Source organism: Elaeis guineensis, chromosome 13, assembly GCF_000442705.2.
Source record: "Elaeis guineensis isolate ETL-2024a chromosome 13, EG11, whole genome shotgun sequence".
NCBI lineage: Eukaryota > Viridiplantae > Streptophyta > Magnoliopsida > Arecales > Arecaceae > Elaeis > Elaeis guineensis.
This window is the reverse complement of record NC_026005.2, coordinates 18499110-18518807: the sequence shown is the minus strand read 5'-3', so window position 1 is coordinate 18518807 and position 19698 is coordinate 18499110. Positions and strand designations below refer to the sequence as shown.

At 37.7% G+C, this 19698-nt stretch overlaps 1 protein-coding gene across 1 annotated transcript in view; it reads left to right on the top strand.

Annotated features, from left to right (window-relative positions):
- Positions 1 to 307: 307 nt before the first annotated feature.
- The window catches only part of LOC105056344 (ATP-dependent DNA helicase homolog RECG1, chloroplastic/mitochondrial), a 32398-nt gene continuing 13007 nt past the window's right edge, over positions 308 to 19698 (top strand). Inside the window, exons 1-15 of the mRNA XM_010938511.4 lie at positions 308 to 503; positions 2921 to 3004; positions 3842 to 3924; positions 4023 to 4158; positions 4480 to 5016; positions 5109 to 5221; positions 8247 to 8481; positions 9469 to 9632; positions 12100 to 12181; positions 13090 to 13179; positions 16290 to 16523; positions 17767 to 17838; positions 18009 to 18161; positions 18250 to 18393; positions 19317 to 19475. Coding sequence (XP_010936813.1) covers positions 2963 to 3004; positions 3842 to 3924; positions 4023 to 4158; positions 4480 to 5016; positions 5109 to 5221; positions 8247 to 8481; positions 9469 to 9632; positions 12100 to 12181; positions 13090 to 13179; positions 16290 to 16523; positions 17767 to 17838; positions 18009 to 18161; positions 18250 to 18393; positions 19317 to 19475 — 2244 coding nt within the window. The 5' untranslated portion in view covers positions 308 to 503; positions 2921 to 2962. The remainder of the gene's footprint in view (positions 504 to 2920; positions 3005 to 3841; positions 3925 to 4022; positions 4159 to 4479; positions 5017 to 5108; positions 5222 to 8246; positions 8482 to 9468; positions 9633 to 12099; positions 12182 to 13089; positions 13180 to 16289; positions 16524 to 17766; positions 17839 to 18008; positions 18162 to 18249; positions 18394 to 19316; positions 19476 to 19698) is intronic.

Here is a 19698-nt window from a genome sequence, read left to right as displayed (position 1 = left end):
TTGACAACTTCTAGTAAGTTCATATGAAATATCAAATTTAGGGATCATAAATGATGAACGCTCCTTCGGAGAACTGTAATCAAATTTACAGCAGTAAGTCGGCATGAAATTTGACGACTTCACTTCAAATTCATTACATCTGCGCGGATAAGTAGCTTGGAGAATGGGAGCGCAAGTAATTTGTTTTGGATGTACGGCAAAGTCGGCAGTGACCGCCGTCATACGAAACTGCGGATGCGAACCAATCGAGGGCCACGACATTGGTGATGATTTTATATCACGAGCGCTTCGGCACTGCTGCTAAATTAGAAATCCATTTAGGGTTCTTGAAATAATTTTTCCATCGAGCCTCTTTATCCGAGCAGTCGGACCTTTCGATTCTCTCGTTCCCTGTTCCTCTTTTTCTCCTCCGTCGCCTTCTTCTGCAGTCCATGGCGATCCCCACTCCCACCAAAGTCGGAGCCGTCTCCAAGGGCCAAAGCTTCTCCTCTTCTTGGGATCAGGTAGCCCATCCGAAAACCTATCTCTCCTTGATTTTCCTCTGCGTCTTATAAACCCTAAACCCCTCAAACCCCAAAATATTCTAAAGACCTGTCGCTTGTTTGTTTGTGAAGAAAAAATGAGTACATAGATGGTGATCAGGTTGCTTTCGTCGGTTGTTGTTTGCCTTTTTTTTTCGTTTAAAGATGGCAAGCTGGCTTCTTGAAACCAGTGGATACCCTCTTCCCCCTTCGGTCTTGCTTTGGAAGTTTCAAATCCCAATCTTTATTGAGAATTCTTTGCTGTTTGTTGGGGGGTAACTCCTCGGCCACTACAAAATAATAGAAGTCGGTGCCCTTGGCTTTGTCTAATGTGACGTACCCTGAGTACTGTTTGGATTCCATTGATGGCTGGCCTGAAAGCTCGCTGGCTAGGTATTCCAAAGGATCGTCTAAGAGAAGAAGAGACTGGAATAATACTAAGACTGTTGGGGGTAATGCCCTGGCTGTGCCGAAGACTGGCATAGCGGAGGCTGAAGTCGGAACCTACCGACCTAAGAGGTGCTATGATTCAGGCTTCTTCCTCGAGAATCGTTGGCCAATCCTTACTCCTAATTATATTACTCCTAATTATATGTCATGTCAGTGACTATATCAAAATATTCTGGGGTGCCCGGCTTCTCCCCACGGGTGCCCGTAGTCCCCATGTTCATTCGGTCTACAAGCCCCGTGGTGATCTTGGCCTTTGCATCGGCTGCCGATCCACTTTCTGCCCCAGCTTTATCAGGGAACCGCGACCCAAGTGGGTGGCTTAGGGAATCTTCCATCGGTCGATCCTCCATAGGTTGATTATTGGGCTCCTGAAAATAAGAAGAGATTAGAGGCTCAGCGTGCAACAGATTGACCAGCCCATTAACAGTGCAAAAAGATCTTCATCGGCTATGCTGTTCCATGCACCTCCGTAATTCTCGATTGTACTTCACTATGCATATGCTATAAGGGGAGCTTTGAGTCATTTGAATCTAATTGGAGGCATTAAATGCCTCTTCCACTCACGTCCCATTCTCTCATAGGCCATGGGCAACACAACAAGACAATAAGATAAGAGAGGAAGCAATGGAGAGAGAAAAGATGGCAGCCCAAGGGAAGAAGAAAGAATGTGCTCCCTAATGCACTTTTTAGGGTCGAAGCTCCTCCCCTACATGCACATGGCCTCCGAAGATGCCGGGCTTTGCTAGATTTATAAGTCCGAAGTCCCCTTGTTTTGAGCACTTCGGGTGACCCCAGAGCCACCCATGGCGGCTCCATGGTCCCCGCTTATATAGACTTCAGCCATGCTGAAGTTGCTAATAGACAGCCCGAAGCTCTTTTCTTATTAAATGGTCCATATTTGCTGATCCATCTCTGGTGGCGCCAAAGTGTCATTGACATTGTGGCCTATCATGATGGCTATAGGAGGCCTTTTATAGCCCATCGCATCCCCCCATTAATAAATAGGGGTAATCATGAGTAGGGTGAGCTCTCCACATCCTTCAGCCACCACCGCTTGTCAGCCTATGCCATAAATATGGACGGCTACCTACGTGCCATGAGGCAATATTGCTAGGCACGACTCTCAAGGACATTTAATGGGATAAAATATTATCTTTGATTATTCATGCTCTCTCACGGCTCCAGCCTCCCTATATAAATAAAGGTAAAGCGGGGACCCAAAGGTATGCCTCCTCGCCCTCTTAAAAAGACTCGCTCTTCCTCTTCTGTTGCGAGAAATCTGACTTGAGCGTTGGAGGGTCTCGTCGGAGCCACCTGCGATGAGGACTTTTCTTGCAGGTTCGGCCGCCGTCGATTCGCTAGGCTTCGTCATGCTCCAGCGCTTCTGGCCCGGGACGAATTTCATCCGCAACACTGTTTAATAATCTTTTCCTTGCCTATGATTGATTGGGTTTTGTAGTAGTCTTTTCTTGCTGCATTCGCAAATGTTGATTGGTTGCCCCTTGCGTTGAAGTTGAGGTCAATATGGGGTAATAGTCATTAGGCGGTGTCTTGATTTCTTTCCATGGGAACTCCTATGTGCCTCTGGCTGATGGCACATATTTGTTTCAGAAAAGTTGATTGATTTAGTTCTGAAAAGGTGAGAATGGTGCCTGATGGTAATACTTGGGTTTCAGCTGGGGAAGAGTGTCTGAGAAAGGAACATATTTCCGTTATTTCTTGTTTTCAAGCTTTTAGATCTTTGTTTAAATAATCTACTGGCTTAGTTGGGTTGGGAATGATCTAATCTTGGTTCTTATTTGATGTTTGTTTGTTGATTTCTAGTTTTTTTTTTTTTTTTAAAATATATTTCTGCTCATGTATACAAACTTTTGATAGGATTGCTTTAGATCATACTAAGGAGATGGTTGAATTTGCAACAGTTTTACCTTTTTTCCCCTTATCTTTAGGTGCATGTGCTTCACATTGCCACACCATGATAGTATCCTCAAATGGCACCACTGGCTACTTCATTTGCACAACTATGCTGCAAGGTATTTTTGCATCTTTCCTCTATTCAAGTTTCATTTGTGCTTTTTGTTAATGAGTGTCACGTTCAAATACATGGATGTACTTTCTTTAATATTTATCATAAAATTATAAAGTTTTTTTCTTAAAATCATTCGTTCCTGGATTCCATCAGTTTTTGATTTTTTCCCCCATTTATTGATTTCAGTCTCTGGCAGAAACACGGCCTGTTACCTGAACTTAATATAGATTCCCATTGCCTGAATTCGGGTTCAAATTTCATTTGATCATCCATATTCTGGGAAATATGGTGTTAATCTGCAATGGGAGTTAAATTTTGATATGATTAGTCTGACCTGATTCAGCATTATTGATTGAATAATGTGGAAATTGGTGCATGTCTAATAATTCTTGTGCGGTTTTGTTCCTTCCTACCCAAAAAGTTTTTGGTTATCTTCTATGTGCAAATGGTAGGTTCATAATTTTTGCCACTACCGAAAAACTTAATATGATGTGGACACAATCCATTCTTTTCTTCTCTGAAGATTTATTTGTTTATTTATTTTTAAATACACATTTTCCTCCATTGTTTTGCTATTTTTAGGGAACAATTCTTGGGACAATAATAATATGACACATCGCCGTAGATGGTTTTCCAATTTAACTTTGTAAATGCTCTGTTTTGACATCCTGTTTCAATGTCAGACCATTAAACATGTATACTTTGCTACCAAAAAGAAACATGGATCCTTGTCTTAGTTGCAAATGTTTGCCATTTTAGGATCTTAGTGTCAGGTTTATGTTTATTTTTCAATCATGTTGTGCACGAGAGCTTATTCTTATTTATATGAAATTCTTTGCAGGGTTTTAGTGAGAGGCATCTAACAAGTGCCATATGTTTTGAAGTTGAGAGAGGATACTGTAACACATTTGTTAGGACCATGAGGTGATCCCTATAACTCACACATGCTTGTTATTTTATCCATAATTCAGAATAAGTTGTGAGAGGAACATTTTTCTTGATAAAGCTATGTTGGTTCACAGGTTTAGCAAATTTCTCCACTTCAAGCTTTTAAAATGGTGTTCCCGGTCCAATCACATGTTTTCTCAAAAGCTATTGGAGGAAGTGGGTGGTTACAGCACTGCAAGCATGTCGGAGCGGTCAAAATTTCTAAATAAGGTATGTCGCCTTTCAGATGTTGTATCAGATAACTTCAGCTGCTACTCTTTTAGCAACTATTTACATGTCCAAATGAATCTTACTTTTTTAGCAACTATTTACATGTCCAAATGAATCTATGTATATGTATATTATAGACACATCATATTTTTGAAGTTGCATATAGCACTTTTGGTAGCTCTGAGATATGCTAGAACATGCCTATTGAAGGAATCTAAATAGCTAATCATTATTGCATGATAAATATCATAACAAAATTCATTTTTTTGGAGGCATTCACTATGTTCCGGTAAATATGTTTGGACTGTATTTTGTGTGTAGGTCTCCGTTTTAATGGGTTATGGCAACATACAAGATTTAATTGACCAAGAAAGAAATCGAAGAGAATCTGGGGCAGATGTCAAAGGCATGATTGAAGATTCTGATTTCTCATCGACTTGTGGAAAGTTTCCATGCATTAAACTGGGCGATTCTTCACTTATCGAACTGTATGATGAGGTTCCACGTCCACAGGAACAAGTTAATTTTTTGCTGCCTAAAGCCTGTAAGAGATATTTCTCTGAGTCAGAAGAAAAATGGGCAGGATCTGATAAATTCAATGAAACATGGCAGTTGTTGGTTCCTCCACTCTCAAATGTAACCACTCTCTCATCTGGTGAAGGAAGTTCCTATGTGATATATGATTCTCATGAAGCAGATTCACATGGTGAAGCAAAACTGGATGCCAAAGGCTCCAGTGAGGCACCATCAATACAAACTATAATGCCTGTTGAGTTAGTGTTGGACAAGACTGTCAGATGTATACCAGGTACAACCAGTAGGCAGTGTCGTCAACTTGAAGATTGCGGTTTCCATACGGTGGGATATCCTTGGATATTGTAGAAGATCGTCTTCATTATTTTTTCTTTCAAATCTTAGAAATTGCAATTTTTCTATTTGTTTTCAAATAGGTGAGAAAGCTGCTCCACCATTTTCCTCGAACATATGCTGACCTGCAAAATGGTCATGGTGAAATAGATGATGGGCATTATGTGATGTTTGTTGGAACAATTTTATCGTCCAGGTAAACTATATTCTTTATCATGTATATGCAAGGCAAGCTTTGATGGCACATAGAATTCTTTTTATTCCTTTCATATGCAGAGAAGATATTTTAAGTGTGTGATTTTTTTTTTCTTCTTTCTTTCAATAGAATGTCTTCCTAGAACTGTATCTGATAATCAAATCAGAAAACTCGTGTTAAAAAATACAATATGACATATACCTGAAAAACTAAAGATAGTGATCTGGTCAAATATAAGAAGTTAATATCTTCTTGAAGAAACAATCCATTTGTGACATATAACACGGGCAAGTAGCATTTAATGTTACAACAAAAACAAGACCATAACATGCATATGAATTAACTAGCAAAAGTCATAGGAAACAATGAAAATTCTGGAGAAAATCAGGGCTTGATAATTATTGCATTAGAAATCACCTTAGAAGTTTGGCATGTGGGGAGCATACTTGTTGCTGGAATTACGGGGTCCAAAAGCAATTGTGTGGAAAAAGGTTCTGAGTTAGGTAATAACAAAGAATAAATGATAATAACAAAGATGGAATACTTATAAAACCAAGGAAGCACTAGAGTTGCTAAGTTGGATGTATGGTTTATGATGATCTATGTAACAGTTAGCCTCAAAGCAAGGATTGTAGAAACTGGTTTCAACGGGCATGCTGGTTGGTGATTAGTATGGTATGGTGCTTGTCTGTACCATATTGAATTGCAACGTATTGAAACTAGGAGGAGGAAGAGGGAGAGGGCCGGAGTGGAAGAAGGAGAGGGAGGGAGAGGAAGATGCCAAAGGACTTACCATTTTGAAGCCAAGGAGAGAAGGGAGGTGAGTGCTTTGAAGCCGTTGGGAGTAGTGGGGGAGAGGTGAAGGCTAGGATCGATGACGTGGTCGAGGCCGGAGGATTGCGTGGAGGCTATGCCACCTGTCGAGGTTAGTGAAGATGTTGTGGCTATTGATGGTGCCAAGGTCGACCCCACGGTCCACTAGGCTCTCCAGCTCGTGCTATAGAGTGGCATGCAAGGGGTTGAGGGCCATGGCAGTGAGGATGGACTCACTATGTTGAAGAGAGAGAGAGAGGGGCTGGAAGACTTATAAGTTACAAGGGTTTTGATTTGAAGCTATCGAGAGGGGGTTTTGACTAGAGGTGCAAGTGGATTGGAGAAAATCCAAAATCCAAAACGATCCAAACCGAACTAGAGGATTGGATCGGATTTTTGGACTTTGGTTTTGGATTTGGAGTCAATTTTTAAAAATTTTGGACTTTGGACTTAGATTTGGATTTAATGTTATAAAATCCAAATTCAATACAAAGTCCAAACTATGGGTCCAAACCAAATCCAATCCATTCTTCTAGTTTGGATTTTACATACATACATGCATATATATGTGTGTGTGTGTTTCAAGTTTAGTTTCTTTTAAATGTTTTGGAACTTATTATATTTTGGCAATGTAGTTTTTCTAGAAAATCTATAACTCATGTTTTTTATATGATGCTATTATAGCACGACTTGTTGAGATCCTTGGTATTGAAATTTATATTTTTTATTTCTTATCCGTTGCTATTATAATATTAATTGTTAGATGTAGGGCAATATTATAGAGTACCTATAAGTAGTATATGTTTTGAATTCATATAACTTTTGAATTATGTCCAAATTGCAGTCTAATGTATGTAAAAGTCTAAAAATCCAGTTCCACCCAATCTGAACTTTTTGGATTGGATTGGATTGGACTAGTAGAGTATTTGGTTCGGTTTTGGAGCCAAGTTTCCAAGTCCAAAATATTTTGGATTGGAGTTGGATTTAGGTATAATTTAATCCAATCCAGTCAATTTACACCCCTAGTTTTGACTTACTGTTTCAAATATATAGGCTGAACTGTGTCAGTAACCGGCTGATCTGTTTTAGCCATCTCGAAAAGAGAGAACTCGAGAAGATAGAGAGAGAGGAGGCATTGCTGGTGATGGTGGCTAGTCATTGGGCATGTTGGTGGGAGGGAGAGTGATGGTGAAAGGAGGACAATGCACGATGCTGTCCATTAGTCCATGGGGCTGCTGGTGAGAGTTATACAGGGTGAGAAAGAGGAGAAAGGATCATTGTAGTTCGTATTAGCTCCCCCTTGTTTTCCCTTGTGCCGATGGGAGGGACAACGAGAAAGAGGGAATGAGAGGGAGGAGGCGAGGAGATGGGGCAACGAAGAGATGGGTTAGATGGAGAATAGATTGGGAGGTTTGTGTTTTTCTATTTCTTATCCTTTTTTTATTTTAAAACCTTAATATTGTAAAAAAAAATATAAAAATAGATAAGTTATGTGTATTGGGCCAGGCCTTGTGGCCTAAATTTGACAAGCCCAACACTAGCCCAATTTTAAGTTGGCCTAAAAATATCAGGCCTAGCATGGCCTACTGGGCTCAAACTCTGTACTCAGGCCCTGCCAAATTCCAGGATGGACTGGCTGGGCCAAATTTGCTAAGGTTTGCTAGGAACTAAATTGGCAATATACATCCAATTAACTAAATCGGAATGCTAAGAAATAAAGTCAGCAATGGTGAGACAATGGAAAAATGGAAAGGGCAGTTGTAAATGTGACTGAATTTGTATGCCACCGTAAGTTTCTATACTGATGAACCAAAATTAGCAAGGATATATTTATAGAACCTGTCCAGATATTAGAAGCAACAACTTTCTAAGGAATGTAAATCCAAGCTGCGAGGACCATATGATATACTATATGTGGTATGCAGAATCTTTGGTCTAAGTTGGTTGTCTTAGTTGGCTAGCTGATAAATTAGTGCTTTCGCTGGTTTATCTTTTTACCTTGGTACACAACTTTGATTGCAAAGTTATGAAAGACAATGCTAGTCCCATCTCATAAAAGTGGTTTACATTTCTTGATCTATTTAAAAATTTTACTCCTATTTATTTTGATATCGTTACAAGATTTATCCTAATGCTGTGGTAAGAGGTATTTTGCTCTTAAACATGATTCATTTTTGTATTAAAATCATTCTAATGCCTTAATGGTTTTCAGGGGAATCAAGGCTAGCCGTTCTTTCTCATTCCTTGAAGTTGTAATTGGCTGTGAGCTTCAAAATAATGAGTCAGTTATGGAAATTAAAAATGACAGCCGTGGCACTGAAGAACAGAAGATGGTTTACCTGCATTTGAAGAAGTTTTTCCGTGGCACGCGTTTTACGTATGTGCCTTTTCTTAAAAGTATTCAGTCAAAGTATAGAGAGGGAGATCATGTACATGTTAGTGGGAAGGTGGGTAATAATGTGATTAGTGTTTTCTGTATGGTTATTTATGATTTTTCATTGCTCATTAAGGGTCACTGTATGTAAATGAGATTTTCCTTATGAAAAATTACTTTTTGATTATTTTAACTTTATAAGCACAATACTTTTAAGCATAACAAATGACAATGTTTAGAACTCTTAATATGATTACATATATCTGACTGATGTGCATATGTCTATCTATATAGCTCATAATGTCCCTTGGTTCGGTTTTCCCCTGCTAGACAATAATTCAGCCTTTGTTTCTTGACCAGCATGATCATTTTCTTATGTACACACACATCCATACATACAGGATCACCTTTCAGTTACTCTACATTTTCTCCAGACAACCCCCCTTCTTTTGTAAAGTGTAAACTTAGTTGCATCCAGATGATCCATTTGTATTTTCCAAATCCCCTTGGTCTAATCTCCATGAATATCCTTTAATTACCATAGACCATTGATGCTTAGTTTCAGAGGGTCAGGTTTCTTAGCTTCTCTGAAATAGGGATGCTTAGGTGGACCCATTTAACCTTTATCCATAAATGCTGAGCCTTGTCTGAGGCAGCGCATTGACTTTTTAAGATTATATTCTTTATACGTTTGCAAAAATGAAAGGAAACACAGACCTAAGGGGTGTATTTAGTAATGCAAAGGATCTTAGCTGCTTGGTTATTGTTGGGGTTTTAAAATTAGAATTGTAGTTTAAAACTGAACTTGCTCATGTTGTACGTATATAGCAACAAAGTTGTGGTTGTATTAACAACTACTTGTATGCTGCACATTAGGTCACATTCTCTTGACCTATATAAATACATAGCTTAGTAATTACATGTTGGGATAAGCTGCTAGATCGTTTTCAGTTTACAAGAAGCACACAACCAATTTGTTCTTGTGTTGCATAAATCGCAGAGCTAGATATCTTTGTATGCCTTATTGCATCATAGCTTATGGTTGTGTGTGGTAATGTAGGTCAAGAAGATGCGCATGGAAAACCACTATGAAATAAGGGAATACAATATTGATATGCTTGAAGAGGAGGAAGAACAACATGCACATGTAGAGAGGAGGCCATATCCTCTATACCCTTCTAAAGCGGGACTGAAACCTGACTTTCTTAGGGATATCATATCAAGGTTACTTAGCTTGTTAATCTAGCTGGAAATCTTTGTCTATTGAACTTTATTTTATACAATTATTGTTGCTAGGTTTATTTTTTTTTCTGCCTTTTAGTTGTTGTTAATTATTCTCCATATATTATATTTTCACATGTTGTTATCATCTGTTTATTTTAATTTGTCAGTGTCAGTAAATTTACGCAAACTTTCTGGAGCTGATATTTCAAATTTTAAGCATTTTTATGACGGTTTGTCATTTAATTTGCTTATATAAACTCTCATCGGTAATATATACTTAAAGTATTTGATTAGTGTTTGCCAAAAAAAAAAAGGTATTTGCTTGCTATCATGGCTTAATATTTATCTCTTGTAAACTATGTGTTCTGGCAAAAGGATGCTTTCATGATCATTGCATCAGGATGCATAGGTTTCTGTGGTTGTTGATTGGATCTATGCCAGTGTCCTTGGTTGCAGGATATTTGTGGACATGAAGCTCAGAGACAAAATCATCTATATGTCTAGTGTTCTTCTATGTACAAGAACCAGGACCATCATAAAGAGCTGTTGTATTAGGGTACTTTGATATGACAAGCCTTTTAATTCTAGTTAACAATCAAAATGGCCCTTTATCAGACATAGCTTTTCCCTTTTTCAGCTTTTAAGTGTGCTAGTGTTATTTACATGCTTGACTTTGTAGTTTCCACATTATGAAGTGCTTTTTTCTCTTTTATTTTAAATGAAAAACTACGCTCACTATTATTCTAATTGAAAGCTAAAGCTTGCATTTGATTTTTCTTCCAATGATTTTTTAGGATACAGAATGGATAGATTTCTCCATTGGAATTCAAAATGAGAGGTTTGCAAAAACGACAGGTTATTGAATATGAGAAGAAATAGTGATTCTTCAATAGATAACGGTTCTCTGAGCAGGAGACTGGACAAAGCTGCTACTAAAAGCTTTTGACCTTTCCTCTTGCTAAAGATACCAGTTGTTAAAGTCATCATGGCTAGATTTCTATTTTAGGAGGAATTTTGGTCATAGAGGTAAATGATGCTAGGTGAGGTTGGGGTAGTCAGGCTAAGGTAGGTGGACTTGGTCCTTTGTTGAGATCTGGGTGATGATGGAGATCCTATCCTTTTCATGTACCACTGGTTAAAAAATTGTGAAAATAGTAAGGCTTCCTCTTTTTCTTGCTTGATTTGAAACAATTCTAAGGGAAACTTACTTTGAGTAGCTGTGCTTTTAGTTCCTTAGGTGGTGATAGTTGTGATGAATTTAGATGTTTTGACAGTAATAATGCTGGGATTGGTTGAGATTTAGGGTGAACTTATGGTAGTGCTCATACTTAAGGTGGCAGAATGAACCGTGTGGTTGACAAGTACTCCAATAGTTTTGTCCAACCTGATTGGGCCAATCAAGCTACAGACTCGTGGAGTGGAATTTTGGTTATTTCTAGATGTGTAGGGTACGACAAACACATTAGGAAGAATCCGAGTTGATATTTTATAATGTGTACATAATTGGTATGAAGGGTGTTGACATGCTTCTGTCTCAACCCGTACTGCCCAATGTTTGCTGTATTTTTACCATACTGATATTGTACTGAGCTCTATATGTCGCAAGGCTAGACCAGTCCATATTATTTGGAATTGACTAGTTATTTTCGCTTTCGTGTTGTATCAACCCATACTGCCTGGTTTCGGGTGGTACCATGGCATGAGTAAAGGATTTCTGGTCCTTGTTGGTATAGAGGTTGTACCATTCTATTCCGAGTGTACCATACTATATCAGGCATATTGTACAATGAACCTTAGTTATGGAGATCCATAATATCGATGACCTCTCTTTCTTTGCTTATTTACATATTTTCTTTATCTTTCCTATTTCTTTATTTTGGGTCAATCAAACTATTTTTTGATTTTCTTGTTACTTTCTCAATTAGAAGTTTTGCTGAAATGGCTAACCTTATTTTTGTCTCTGTAGTTCTGAAGCACTTCTATTTTTTTTTGCGGGAATGGCCCGGTTTTGAAGTTTTCAGATGCTTTTGCCCCTGGCTACATGAATACACTCCAGCTAATGAATTTGCATTGCATGATCAACAATTGTGTGCATTAACTTTAGAAACATGTGAGCTCACTACGAGAAATATGTGCATTCAACTTTGCTTAGGCATGTGGCTGAAATATATCTGTGGTGTTGAGGTCTAAAAGCATCTGAAAAATTTTAAAGTTGGGCTACTTCTACGCATGCACGTGAGCATGCAGAGAGAGAGAGAGAGGCCATATCCTGCAAAAATGTCAATAAAGTGGACTACTTTTGCAAAATTACTTACTGAATTTCTCCAGATCCCTTTGTTTGCTGCTAGTAGGAGAATGCTATCACCCTTTTCATATATCTGATTCCATTTCAGTTAACTTCTCAGTTAAATGCTAAGGTTTGGGTGATTGCATTGGCAACCTAATGTATGACCTAAAATATGTGCAGAGCCTTGAAGATATTGACTTCTAACATAGATCCTATGCCAAATGTGATCCTCAAGGAGTTCAACTTGCTAAACCTTTATGATGTAAGTTAATTTACTGATCATATTCATTCACTTAAGAATTTGCTTGCCATTATAGCATACTATATGTATTGAGCAAGAGCTTTGTTGGGTGCCCTCAATCTTTTATATTTAGAAATCACCGGATCAAAGGCTATGCTATAGCTATCTAAATGTATTCTTCAGTTCATTTGTCATGAGACCAGTTAATATTAATTCTTACATTGGAGGATTGGCTGTGCTTGTTGCCATTTTTGCAACTTTTTGGACCCTTAGGTTACATGGCACTCAAGATGTTTGCTTATCTGATGACGTTACAATCATTGAGCTCGAATTGGAACTCAGATTGGATGATGATCATCTGCTTTCAGACTGAGCCTGTTACTATCTGCTCATCAAAATTTGGTTTACTTTTTCACTATATTGCACAGTGCTTGTGCTGTTGCTGTCCTGGAAGTTGTATGTTTTGTTCAAGATATCACTGCTCACCCTACCTTATCACATTTTACTTGCATTAGTAAACTGTATCTCAAGTTTTGAATGTAAGTATAGATAAGTAGGAGGGTGGATCTTCAACTTGCTTTCATTCGCCTCTAATTTCTGGACATGGAATTCAATAGGTATAGATTTATTGTCTGTTGTTTTTGCACGTAACAGATACTTTAAGGCTGCCGTTGGTCCTGCTTATTGTCTTCTATAGATCCCTGATTACTAGTAACGTCATAGGTCATATCAGAATTTCAAAATCACTGGTGTTTTGCACATCTGTATGCTCAATAATGCAGATTGGCCACATTCTCTTAGCTATTTAATGTATTGTTACCGACTCTTGTATTCTGAACTTTTAGAAGCCGTTTCCCCAACATTTCTCGTGATACTTGTTATCCTCTTTTGATGTTATCATGTTGTACCAATCTTTCTACTAAATGCAGGCCTACATGGGAATCCACCATCCAAGGAATTTAAATGAAGCTGATTTAGCTCGCAGAAGACTAATATTTGATGAATTCTTTTACCTTCAAGTAAGTTATGAAGCCATAAAAAGTATTTCCTTTCATTGTTTACTTCCTATGGGATTTGCTTTTGTAAACTGCAAATACATTCTCTCAAGTTTCAGACTTGGATCTCATAGCATGATCTAAGTTCTGCAACTCTGCAAATGCATGCGCTTCCCAATTTTTGGTTTGCTGTCTGAAGATATTATTGTTGCCAAAGAGTACAAGAAACTAGCAATCTATGCTCACAGAGACAGCTGTCAAATGAAAACACACGATAACCATATTGTTCAGCAAAACATTAGCCTTGCTTTAATTTTTCGAGTCGTACATGGTGCATTATCTGATACAATTTACTAACATAAGAGTTATATAATTAATCCTGCTTTCTTGTTCTGTATCATTAATTGCCACCTACCCCAAGCAGCTCTTAGAAGTTGTCTGATATTCTTCAAAAGACACTATTAGCTTATTACCTGTTCGATTCCTCTATTTTATCGTATCCTGAGAAGGGAAGAAAGAAGTGCCAGCAAGGTTTGCCAATGTTTCTTTTAAGTGTTTATGATGTTAGCTTCTTTGAATTCTGTGATATATTCTTTGTTACTAAATTTTTCATGTTCCCTTTCGTCCCCCCTCCCCCCTAATTTTTATCTTTTGTCAAGTCTTATGTGTCTCGAACTCATGAAAAGGACTGAGTGGGAAACTAAAGTTGAAGTACTATTGGTTAAAAGGTTGATGTTTTGCCTTGAGCATGTGCAATTGTTTAGATACAGTGTTATTTTTATTTTGAGATTTAGATCACAATACGCTTTGATCGTTGGTGAAACTTCAATCATCATTCTTTTGATGTCCCTACCTTAGCATCAACTTCTCTAGATTATTGCTCGCTCTAACTAGATTGCTCACTTCTTGAACATATTTGCTGCATTTTCCAAATACTTCTACCGGAAAACTTGTTAGAATTACAATCACGTGATGAATAGTTTTATATCATAATAAAGTTATTTGTTATGCTCAAAGCAATTTGTAAGCATTCTAAAATTTATTTTTCTTTTGAGGGCAATACTTTGCTGCTGGCCATGTGTGCATGGTTCTAAATATCTGGATGCAGGAATAATTGAAAATGTCCCATTTTGGCTTTGTCAAAGGTTTGGTATTTTGACTGCTAAGAGATTCCACACCTGGAAAATGGACTAAAGCAACAGCAAAAACAGCAAAATGCATCCAAGTGATATCCCATAAAAGATGTGGTTTGTTGTGGGACAAAATGTTAAAATTAGAAGGCTCCACAAAAAGGATTGAGAAAATATTTGTTGTGGGCTTAGTGTGAGACTGCTTATAAATTGTGCCATAGTATCTGGCTAGTAATAATTATGCATGCTACACTTCTTTAAAGCAACAAAAAAGAAAATTCTTGTGCTAGTAGACTATGCTGTGCATGTAGGGCTGGAAGTGGATCGGGCCCAGTCCGGGCTGCCCCTTGACTAAACCTGGCAAATTTCTTTCTGGGCTTCTTGTGGGGCTTAAGCCTAAAATTTTTTATGACATTTGGCTTGAGGTCGAGGTTGAGCTCATGTTCGGCGTAGAGTCCAAATGGGCCCGAACCTGAAATAGTCCTCATCAAACTTAGATACATCTAGCCCAAAGCTTGAACATTTGGATGTCCTTGTCTCTTTGCCTTTGCACAATGTGTGTGTGTGAGAGAGAGAGCGAGAGAGAGAGAGAGAGAGAGAGATGGAGAGGATACATAGTATATGGAGAAGGGGCCTGGCTATGGAGGAAGAGAGAGGAGAGCAAAGGGGATGATCTTTTTCTCTCACCTCGTGACGAAGGAGGGGGCAAACTGGCAAAGGGAAATAGGTGGAGGGAGATTGTCATTACCATCGAGCATATGGTTGACGAGAATGGAATCAAGTATAGGGTTTGGATTTGGGTATGATGAGAGTGAGAGAGAATGGATGGGGTTTTAGATGGTTACCTTCTATTAGAGATTTGGATAAATGATAACCATCGATCAAAAATTGATGGATTGGATTAAGTGAGTGAAAAAAAAAAAGGTTTTAAAAACTGATACTTAAGGGCATACCAATTTTTTGAAAAACCGATACAATAATGGGACTGACACATAATTTTGGATTGTGTCCCCTACCAGCACACTATGTACCAGTGCTGATTTTCTATCAGGATGGTGCACTACCACTCATATGGTCTCATTTCGGTGGTTTTTAAGACTTTGGAATGATATTTTTATATGATGTATAAAAATATTAATGTATAACATATTTATTTTTCAGGATTTAGGTCGGCTGTTAGGTGGAACATGGGTTGGCTAGCAGTTGCTTGAACCTTGCCTGAAAAACTTTCGGCTTTGGGATTTAGGCCAAATCTAATGTGAAATTCTTCGAGTGTGACCCAAAGCCTGACTGGAAGCTGGCCCGGTCAAGGTCCATTTCCAGGCCTATGTGCATGATGCCTAACTTTATGAATGGCATCGTAATATCTATTTAAGATATCATAAGTGCTTGATGTCAGTGCTATATGAAACTCCAATTCATATTTATCCTGAATGATTTTTTTTTTTTTTGTTTTAGTTACCTGAACAGTCCTGAATGGTAACTTTGTAAACTAGGCTATAATATTTAATTATGATGTCAAAGTTCTTGGTGTGCCTAGACTACTTGGTTATATTTATCCAGAAATAGATTGTCATATAGCACGCAGCTGATAAGTTAATTCTTATTAGCCAGAATCTTCTATTTAGTGTACTTACCCACTTTGGAATTTTTGCATAACCTTGAAGCCGCATCCACTTTGTAAACGCTTCCTTACTAAAATTATTTCTAAAGTATCTGCCTCCCCACCTGCGCTCAATTCTAATCTAAGTGCTAGCTTTTGAAATTCTTGTTTCACCTTCAGCTTGGTTTGATAGTACAATATTTACAATGACATTTGAAATTCTTGTTTCACCTTCAGCTTGGTTTGATAGTGCAATATTTACAATGACATAAGAGTTGTCTGTGACACCAATTTTGTTGCATGAGAGCATTTCATAGTATACATCATGCTTTTCTTTTCGATCGTTTTTACAGTCTATGAATTTATGGATTTTAAAATTCTATGATTGGTTTTATTCTCAGTTGGGAAGACTATTTCAAATGCTCGAGGCACTTGGTACATGGATTGAAAAGGAAGAATTGTTGGACAAATACAAACAGCATGGGTTAAATGCTGTTTGTATGGAGGAATGGTCCGATCTTACTAAGATGTTGTTAAAGGCTCTTCCTTATTCTCTTACTCCTAGTCAGTTGAATGCAGTTTCAGAGATTATTTGGGATCTCAAGAGACCAGTCCCTATGAACAGACTTCTACAGGTACTTTTTTTTTTGATTTTTTTAATTTTGGCTTTCCATATGATTGCTGGAAACATGCCAAACATGTTTTAGTAAGCCTATTTAGTTGATGGTGCCTCAATTTCATACTTGCTTCTCTGAATCAACAGCTTCCTGCAAGTTCTAGTGCATTAAAAGTGGGTCATTTCAAGAATATAATTTCTTGGATCATACCTGTATGTACATATGTATGCATGTGCATATGTGTATTTACAACCTTCTTTTAACAGAACGAGACAGAGGAAATGTATTCATATCTGACCCTCACAATTGCAACCCCGAAATACTATTGCTAATTAGCTTAGAGAAGAGAGCTTTTAATGAAAGATAGGTACTACCGAATGTTAGCAACCGAGTTTAATAGGATAGTGATTCTTGATAAAGCTGCTGCTTTGCTGCAAATTGGAAGACCATCCTGTTAAGCACTCAAAGCCTTCGAGTCAGTATGTTGACCAGCTGCAAGTGAACCAAAAATTGGCAGAGTGGCTGCACAGAGTTATCTTAACAGATTGTGTAGTCATCATAGTATGTTCTTTTGAGCTTTCAATGCAGAAAATCTCAGACATGCCTACAGATTAGAACTTAGTAAGTAAGAATGGTTCAGGATCTAACCCTGTGGTGGCTCAAGCAAAAATGTATCCCTTAAAAACTGAATCAGTTGCTGAAAAAAATGGTGTTCCAGAAAAGTGGCAGAGAACATAAAAGGATGTTGAAAGCTCAATATCTGTTAAATTAATAGTGCATTGAGATTCACAGCTGATTGACTGCTAGTCTCTTGTGATATTATTGTTGATCAGTCTCGTTGTCATGGATGTTGCCCTGAACATCAGACCATGGTAAATGGTATTGTCAAGCTTGCTATGACGGTCAAAAGTCACATTGTAACTATGTTGAGGAAATGACATGGGAGCAGGGTGCTTCTATTTTGGCTTCTTCACCGACAAGCCCACAATCACTTTAGACATGCAACTAATTCCAGTAAACATATATTATAGTGACATTATATTTCTTTTGAGAACAAGTTTGATTCTTTATCATTTGTAACCCTGTGTTTCATGTATTTCTCATGGTAAAGCCAAACAAGATATTGTTATTAGTTATCATGTTGACTCTGTGGTGCAACATTTTTGTGTTCAAAACATTTTACCTCTAAGTTTGATCTATTTATCGCATGTTGCAATAACAGTCAATGCATTTTCTGATGGCAAAATATATTCCTCTGCAGGGTGATGTTGGCTGTGGGAAAACTGTGGTTGCTTTCCTGGCTTGTATGGAGGTTATTGGTTCAGGTTTCCAGGTTGGCTAGGTTAAAAATTGATATTCATGATTGTGTTTAATACGTTTGATGTTTGGTTGGATTGTGTTGCTAAAATATCATTGTATTGTAAGTTCATTGGTATCAGCAGAATTGGTGTTTGACATATGGATCACATTGACATTATGGTAATTGTTCAAACTTGTTCTTAGGCTGCTTTTATGGTTCCAACGGAGCTCCTTGCAGTTCAACATTATGAGCATTTAGTTTCTTTGTTGGAGAACATTGGGGGAGACCAAAGTAAACCTTCTGTTGCTTTACTAACTGGTTCCACCTCAGCAAAGCAGTCACGGATAATTCTTAAGGCATGCCTTTTTCTAAAGAAAAAAAACTTTTGCACTTTGCTGTCTGAATACTTTCTGATATTGCTTCTGTAATTTGTTATTGCTGCAGGGTCTTCAGACAGGCGATATAGCAATGGTCATCGGAACTCACAGCCTGATAGCTGAAAAGGTTGAATTCTCGGCTTTACGTATTGCTGTGGTAGATGAGCAGCATCGCTTTGGTGTGATTCAAAGGGGAAGGTTTAACAGTAAGGTTGTTTGCTGTTCCTTGTTTGTGGTTGTTCTTCTTCTTCTTCCTTTTTTTATAATCTATCTTTTTCCTTCCGTTAGGTGTTTTGCCAGTTCCTTTTTGCGACTTATTCTAACACCAGTTCATTTCATTAGCAAGTTAGGAACTTTTTTCTTCAGAAATTTTTTTAAGGTTGTCTGATTTATGGTGTAATTTTTCACAGTGCATGTTATTAGGCTTAATTATGAGTTCTGGATGCAAACTCAACCCCAAACTGCATTACTGCAACAGCACCCTGTAGGTTAATCATGTCATTTGGTAGTTAGGGAACAGGTGCTCAGAATATAAGTATTAGACGCACTGCTGTTTTCTCTCTTACAGACTGTCTTTTTTTGCTCCATATTAATTCATACTTGATTCTTCTTGATTTATATAGTCGTCTATTGCAGTTCTGTTATGCTACAACTGAAAGCTGCTTTAGACAGAGCGTCAGATAGTAGTTTATTATTACTTATTGGAGATCAAATCAAGATTTATAATGAGTTTGAGGATTTAGATTTGTGTGTTGAACCAGGACAATTAAAGCAGTACCATTGTTTTTAATTGTTTGAAGGTTTTGCACTTTTACTTATTTAAATTCTCTTTTAACTGTGTTTAATTTCAAAAACTTTGTTAAGGAAAATATGTTAAACCTGTTGCAATCTTCCCTTAAGATTTCTTTGGGCATTCTTTTCAATCAAGCATAAAAAATTGCACTTACATTAGTCTTTGGCTACGTATATTTGGTTTCATATCTAAATGAGATATTAATTCACTCCTAAATTTGCTTCTCATTTTCAATCTAGAGTTTATCTCTTATTAATCACTTCTCTAACTTTTACTTAAATTTGTTATAAAGATTTCAGTTATATTGAAGTTTCCTGACTTGATTGAAACCAATGTTGCAGTTATATTCTGTATCAGCAGGCTCAAGAATGAATTGTGCAAATTTGGATGAGTCTTCTGAAGATAAAGCCCTAATGGCCCCTCATGTTCTTGCTATGTCAGCCACCCCTATTCCGAGGACATTGGCTTTGGCTTTATATGGAGATATGTCTCTAACTCAAGTATGTGAAACTGCTCCACTCTTTTTAATTTTATATTGCTTTTTCTTCTGTATGATGCTTTATATTTAATAACATTTCCTGGTGACCACTGACCATGTTATAATGGCCATGTAAGGTCTCTCAAATGCTTGCAATAAGAAAATTACCACATTATTGTTCATTTTGCAAGTAAGGTCTTCATTGCATTCCTTTGGATTATAAGGTTCTCAGGTTCCTGTTTCAC